The sequence below is a fragment of the Triticum aestivum genome, chromosome 4B (assembly GCF_018294505.1).
Source record: "Triticum aestivum cultivar Chinese Spring chromosome 4B, IWGSC CS RefSeq v2.1, whole genome shotgun sequence".
Classification (NCBI taxonomy): Eukaryota; Viridiplantae; Streptophyta; class Magnoliopsida; order Poales; family Poaceae; genus Triticum; species Triticum aestivum.
The window spans coordinates 563,329,648-563,336,973 of record NC_057804.1 but is presented as its reverse complement, the minus strand read 5'-3'; the positions used below and the strand labels follow the sequence as shown (position 1 = coordinate 563,336,973).

Genomic DNA, 7,326 nt, shown 5'->3' with positions numbered 1-7,326 from the left:
TGTTGTTCAATATATAAAAATATTTTTAAACTATTACATGACCAATTTCGTTTGTATTTACAATATTTATAATAGACGAATATTTAAATGTTATTTTATTATTGAGATCATAATTTACATACTATCTACAAATTTATGAAAAAGACATAGGTGCAAAATAAAAAAAATTAAGAACCAAGTGCAAAATAGCTGCAGTTACCATAGCCCATGTTCCCCTAAAAAAATGGGAAAAGCCCATCTTAGCTAAGGGTCCAGGTGTTCCAGAGAGAACATATCAAGTTGTTATCAATCGATGCATAATGTGTCATTTGGTGGGGGTGGTTCACCTGGTTAGTTCGACTTCACCAAGCCTTGGGTTTGAACCCTCTACCTACTTTAAAAAATATCCTCATATATATATTGTTCCTTGACAAGTGAGTCCTACCTGGACTAAACTGAACATGCAACGCAAGTTTCATGACTACGAGTGATATTACCTCCAATAAGTACCTAATAAAAAAAGTACCTAATCTAAGACCTTGGCCCAAGTTAGCATTAGACCTAATGATTCACCTTTTTAGAAGGGGTTGATGAGAACGAAAGTAGTTTTCTTCCATAGAACTAAATTCATCATTGGAAACGGTAATTCGACGAGATTTTGCGAGGATACATGGTTAGAGGAGACGTCTTTAGCCACACAATATACATCTCTCTATAACATAAGTTGCTACAGTATTACATTCCAACCCTCTAAATATTCAATTCCATAGATCTTTGGTAGGTGACTGATGGGACGCATGGCTACATCTGATCAGAAGGTTGATGGATGTTCACCTCTCTGATGAGTCTGATAGTATTCACTGGAGATTAACTATAAATGGCATCTTCTTAGTGAAATCCAGGTATATGGACCTAATTGATCTCGGTCCGATTCTGAAATCGATACATATTTGGAAGATCAAGGACCCATTAAGAATCAAAGTCTTCATATGTTTGTTCAAAAGGAGGTGGTTCTGAATAAGGATAACTTTGGAAAAACGCAATTGGGAGGGTAGTCAAAGGTTGTATCAAGTAGCTTAAAAGAAACAAGATGACTACACAAAAGAAATATATACACCATAAGAAACTTGTGCAGGCCACCAGGTCTATTCTACACTATAGTCTGCATAGATTTTACCAATTCAAAGATACTTTGTGCATCTCTCTTCATGAACTCATTATGTTGAACAATCATTTTATCATGTTCTAGCCGTTGGCACTTTGACGAAGATGAAGGGCAATTGATATCCGCCTCCCTAAGAGTGTCTCTACCCTTCATAGTCCAGTGACCACTTTCCATGTGGCTTCCCACCACTGGCTTCACAAAGGGCTTGTGGTAAAACCAGAGAATGCATCCAACCATAGTCCTCATCATGCATGAGGGCGTTTAGGGAGCCCTACTATAGATGCTCTTATTACATCATAGTATTCACGTTCTCATAGGGATTAGCGCGTCAATGTGAGAACATGATTAGATGTTCCCGCAGGCTTGGGGGCGATGGCAGTTTCTCTTGGTGTGTGTGGGAGTCCGCACGGGGCACGCGACGGCGGCCCTCGGCAAGCAGTGGCGGGCGCTGGGCTCTCGGCGGCGCTCCGGCGTGTGCAGGCGGCGGTGGTCCATGTGCGTGGTCGGCGGCTCCGTCTCTGACCCGGATGGCACGGGGGATGGCGGCGGCCTGGCGTGGCCGGCGATCTGGATGCGGTGGTGCCGGCGGCTCGCTGATCTGCCGGTGCTTCAGGGTTCTGCCTGGTGGTGCTGGTGGTGACGGCGGCCCGTGCACGAGAGTTGGATCCCTTCGAACTGATCTGTGTGAAAACTTGCCTTCGGCGTCTGCTAAGGTCGGCAGTGGCGGTGCTATCTGCGTCGTTTCCTTCTTGAAGGCATCGCCGTGGAAAAGTTCAAGGTCACTCTCTGCTACCTCTAAGGAAAATCCTAGATCGGATGATCGGATGACAGCGGCGCTCTGGTGTCGTTCCTCCCTTGGGGGCGTCATTCTTGCAGGTATACACATGATCGAGGGACCAGAGGACGGATTCTTTGGTGGAGCAGTGCTTCATCATACACACTGACGATGACGGATCTTGACGGCATGGTGCAGTGCAGATTCGGAGTTCGCTGTGGGAGGATAGACTCGCGCAAGAGGACTACGCTGTCGGGCGTCGTGGTGGCGTCGATGGCAGAGAGACTTGACACGGTACATGCAACAGTACAACTCTGAAGATGGATTAGTGGCAGGTGGTTGCGGCTGCCTCATACCCGGCAGGCGTCCTGGTTGAGAAGTGCGCCGGATTGGTAAGTGCCCCATACCTGGCAGGCGTCCTGGTTGGGACCTCAGGTCTTAGATGTTTAGGTTTGGCTACGATGTCTGTTTGGTATTAGGCCCAGACTATCTGCGCCCCTTCATCAATTGGATAGGTGTAGCGACAGATGTTGCTTAGTCGGTGGCTTTAATCTTGTTGTTGTATGACTTTGTAAGGTCTTGTGAGAATAATTAATAAAGTGGCCTTTTCATTGCCCAGATACAGACGCCGGTCATCCTCCTTTTCTAAAAAAATATACTTTTGGTTTGATTTTTCTACCTTTTCCCGCTGGGTTTTTCTATCGGTGTTTGTTTGTTTTCCTTTTCGTTGTCTCTTTTACTTTTTTGTTCTTTTTCTTTTTTCGTTTCTATTTTAACCTTTTTTTCTTTTTTTTGAATAATTTTCAAATTCATGGACATTTTTCCTAATTCATGACTTTTTTTTCAAAATCTTGATTTTTTAGACCATGAAGTTTTTTCAGATGCAGAAACTTATAGCTCATGAACTTTTTATTGAATTCATATTTTTCAGATTTTGTGAACTTTTTCAAATTTTATGAATGTTTTCAAATTTCATGAACTATTTTCAAATTTCACAATTCTTTCTTTGCAATTTTGTGAACTTTTTTCAAATTGATGAACCATTTTTAACTCACGGACTTTTTTCAAATTCATGATTTTTTTTACATTTGTACCCCGTTTAAAATTTATGACCTTTTTTAAATTCACAATGTTTTCCAAATTTCCGAATTTTTAAGATCTATTTTTTTCTCTAAAAGTCAATCATTGAACCGGTCCATCAAACAAACGAGCGAGGAGGACCTGAGTAAGCGTAGCTCTGGTTTGGTGGGCCAGCCCACGCGAAGAGTGGTTGTGCGTACGGGTGTGTTTGGTAGGGTGTATGAAGGGTGCATGAGCCCAAAAGTTCCCTTCTCGACCCACTTTTGGGTGTTTGGTAGAGTGTATGGAGGGTGCATGAGTCCGCACTAGGTTAGCACAAATACACTAGAAGCATGCATGAAGAGAGTATGCATGAAGAAGGGTGTTGAGTTGAGCGTGCATAAAGAGGGAACAACTATGCTGAGACGAGAACGCAACCAAACACGTGCTGAGTGGGAGCTCTCGTCTAATCTAGGCACAACTTCTCAAAAAAAAAATCTAATCTAGTCACAAGGTCTATACTGCTTAATCTCCCCCTAATAGTATAGGATACCATAAAATATATATCTCATATATGCGGATTGTGGATGGAACTACTCAATGCGTGGCAACAAATCTTGGCAGCAGTCTCACATGATGCGGTACTGCCTAATCACAAACCTAACAGTAACCGATCAAATCAGGCAGGCAGGCATCGCCCCTTGAAATGACACGCTCCCTTCCTAACATAGTACTGCATGCACCTCTTCTCTAGTGCGACGTGGCACAATGTCTCCACTAATTTAAATGTGATACAGTTGGAAAAAAAAAACACAAGAAGCGCTTCATGGAGCAGGACGCTATGTGCCGTGGTGCTGTGGTGGCAGCAGGATTGCGGAGGATGAGGGCAAAGCCGGGGCGCGCCCGGAGTTGAATGCCCTTCTTCCCGGTTGAATGCCCGGTCGAGTTATCGATCGGGTCCGTGTTGAAGGCGCCCCAAGAAAAATGTCCATGAATTCAATAATTTACGGTCATGAATTTTTGTTAGACCAAAAATGTCCATGAATTCAATAATTTAGCTGGTGGGAGCGGCTGGTTCAAAGCAAACTGTACCAAGCTTGCTGCGAATGTAGAACCATCGATCACGGCACCACATTCCCAAAGAGAAAAATTCACTGTAGGTCACAAAACTTGAGCCGGATGACACTTTGGTACCACTACTTCAAAATACCCGAACTACGGTCCATGTACTTGCACACAGGGTTCACTTTGGTCCGTATGTACGATTTCGTCTACGTATTCGCTGACTTGGCCGAGTCAGCGGCCGCTAGCTAGGCTTTGACCGCCACGTAGTCGATCCTAGGGTGAATACTACTCCATCCAGGGTTATTTTTGCAAAAACGCATGTCGGCCAGGGACCTGGTGGAGACGGCCTGGGGCATCGCCGGCAGCGGCGTGCCGTTCCTCTGGGTCTGGTCGCCGCGGACGGGCTGACACGGCTGCCAGATGGGTTCGAGGAGGCGACGCGCGGGCGCGGGATGGTGGTGGAGTGGGTGCCGCAAGAGGAGGTGCTCCGGCACGCGGCCGTGGCCGGGTTCTGGACGCACGGGGGCTGGAACTCGACGACGGAGAGCGTTTGCGAGGGGGTGCCGATGCTGTGTCGCCCGCACTTCGGCGACCAGATGGGGAACGCCAGGTACGTGGAGCACGTGTGGAGGGTGGGCTTCGAGGTCGCCGGCGCGCTCGAGAGCTGGCGGCGTGGAGGCCGCCATCCAGCGGCTCGTCACAGGGAGCGAGGGAGCGGAGATGCGGGCCAGGGCCAGGGACCTGGTGGAGACGGTCTGCGGCATCGGAGAATACACGTGAGCTTCGGCAGCCTGGCATGCATGTTGAGTCATCGGGGTGGTTTTGCACATCCCTCCCACGCCGGACAGGACCACGGCGTCCGCGTCCACGGACGCGCCCGCAGCTGAGGAGGAGGAGGAGGTGCTGCCGGAGAGGAGCTACGTCTCCGGCACCATCTTCACCGGCGGCCTCAACTGTGCGACGCGCGCCCACGTGCTCAGCAACTCTGCCGACGGCGCTCGGCCGGCCGCCTCTGTCAACATGTCCTGCAAGATGCGCGGCTGCGACATGCCGGCGTTGGCGGCCACCCGCCCTGTGATCTGCGAGGAGTGCTACATGGACTGTGTCGCCGCCTCCGGCAACTACCCAGGCTGCAAGGAGGCCTACTCCGTCGGCAGCGACACCGACAACTCCGTCGACGAGGACGACGACGACGCCATCTCCTTGTCGGAGGAGAGGGACCAGATGCCCATGACATCCATGTCCAAGCGCTTCTCCATGGTGCACTCCATCAAGATGCCCATGCCCAGCAGCAACGGCAAGCCGGCTGACTTCAACCACGCCCGGTGGCTCTTCGAGACCAAGGGCACCTACAGCTACGGCAACGCTCTATGGCCCGAGAACGAGCACGGCGGCGGCGGCAACAGCGCTGGGGCCACCTCCAGATTCGTCGGCATCGAGGAGCCGCCCAACTTCGGTGCCCGCTGCTGCCGGCCCCTGACGAGGAAGACCAGCGTCTCTCAGGCCATACTCAGCCCATACAGGTACCAATTCCTCGTGTAAAAACAAGCGACATGGATGTTTGACGGCTCCCAGTGGGCCGGCACTTGGCTCGCCCGGGCGACGGATCACGCGCGCGGCAACCACGCTGGCATCATTCAGGTGATTGATCGAATCCATAGATGTTGTTGCAGCTGACATACTAAATCCTTTCGAAATGCTTGTTCAATCGATTCGAAATGCTCATGTATCTTCTCCAAATGATTGATGAACGCGCAGGCAATGCATGTGCCACCGACCTCGGAGCCAGTGCTTGGCGGTGAGCCGGCGGAGTCTGGTGCGCTGATCGACACGACGGGCGTGGACATCCGGCTACCGATGCTGGTGTACGTTTCGCGCGAGAAGAGGCCCGGGTACGACCACAACAAGAAGGCCGGCGCCATGAACGCGCTGGTCAAGACGAGTGCCATCATGTCAAACGGGCCCTTCATCCTCAACCTGGACTGCGACCACTGCGTGCACAACTCGGCGGCGCTCCGCGAAGGGATGTGCTACATGCTCGACCGCCGCGGCGACCGCGTCTGCTACGTGCAGCTCCCGCAACGGTTCGAGGGCATCGACCCCAACGACCGGTACGCCAACCACAACCTCGTCTTCTTCGATGTCGCCATGCGCGCCATGGACGGGCTGCAGGGCCCCATGTACGTCGGAGGCTGCATCTTCCGCCGCACCGCTCTGTATGGGTTCAGCCCGCCGCGCGCCACCAAGCACCACGGTTGGCTCGGCAGGAAGATCAAGCTGTTCCTGAGGAAGCCCACCATGGGGAAGAAGACGGACAGGGAGCTGGTCATGGCGATTTTGCAAAAATAACCCCGAATCGAGTAGTATTCACCCTAGGATCGACTACGTGGCGGTCAAAGCCTAGCTGGCGGCCGCTGACTCGGCCAAGTCAGCGAATACATAAACGAAATCGTACATACGGACCAAAGTGAACCCTGTGCGCAAGTACATGGACCGTAGTTCGGGTATTTTGAAGTAGTGGTACCAAAGTGTCATCCGGCTCAAGTTTTATGACCTACAGTGAATTTTTCTCATTCCCAAATCGAGGAAACTAGATGCAAGGTGCCGTGAACAACCGAAGCAAGAGAGCCTCGGCTCGCCATCACGGCAGGATAGCCAACGATCGAGCGCGCAGAGAGTTCGACTTCAACAGGACAACTATCAGATCATGAGGTCAATGTGATGTGCGGTCTCCGAAACTCTCTATATGATGATGCTCCGAGAAACAAGTACATATATTTTTTTTCTTTTCTGCACGAAAACAAGAACATAAATTGACAACGCCAATGCAACTCCTTATCTTCAGGACATAAGAAAGATTCAAGCAGGACCCCACATGTGTAACCCCGATAAAAGAAAGGCCAGCGCTAGGCGCCGGCGCACCGGCCTAAATGTTTCGGCCGGTCCCCGCGCAGCTGCACGATTAGTGTCCCCAGGACCGCACGATTCAGCGAGCTATCCCCACGCGCGTCCCCTTCTTCCTCCCTTCAGATCCACCATATCCTCTGCGGTGGTTTGCGCGTAGCCCCCACCCCGCCGCTCGCCGGCTCACCGCGGCTGCCCGCCGGCTCGCAGGCGGAGCACGCCGTGGCCGCTCGCCCCGCTGGACAACTGCAAAAAAAAATCTCTGTTTTGGCAATTTTCAGCAAAATCAATTGTTGTTTCCAACAAAAAAAACTACCGATGGTTCAATTGATGTTTCAATTGCTGCTGGTAGAAGCAGTCCGGTTCCAGCACAGTCACC

The 7,326-nt window shown here is 50.6% G+C and overlaps 1 protein-coding gene across 1 annotated transcript; it reads left to right on the top strand.

Annotated features, from left to right (window-relative positions):
* The first annotated feature begins 4,495 nt into the window (after positions 1-4,495).
* LOC123090213 (cellulose synthase-like protein D4) lies at positions 4,496-6,392 on the top strand. Its single transcript, XM_044511621.1, has 4 exons — positions 4,496-4,796; positions 4,852-5,562; positions 5,593-5,684; positions 5,802-6,392. Exons 1-4 carry the CDS (start codon positions 4,496-4,498, stop codon positions 6,390-6,392), a joined length of 1,695 nt encoding a protein of 564 aa, XP_044367556.1.
* The last annotated feature ends 934 nt before the right edge of the window (positions 6,393-7,326 follow it).

What these genes read in the sequence shown, in the direction of transcription:
- LOC123090213 (XM_044511621.1), top strand. Translation starts at nt 4,496, where the DNA reads ATGGTGGTGGAGTGGGTGCCGCAAGAGGAGGTGCTCCGGCACGCGGCC. An exon ending in CCAGGGACCTGGTGGAGACG is followed by an intron (nt 4,797 to 4,851) that starts GTCTGCGGCATC and finishes ATGCATGTTGAG; the next exon opens with TCATCGGGGTGGTTTTGCAC. An exon ending in TCAGGCCATACTCAGCCCAT is followed by an intron (nt 5,563 to 5,592) that starts ACAGGTACCAAT and finishes TGTAAAAACAAG; the next exon opens with CGACATGGATGTTTGACGGC.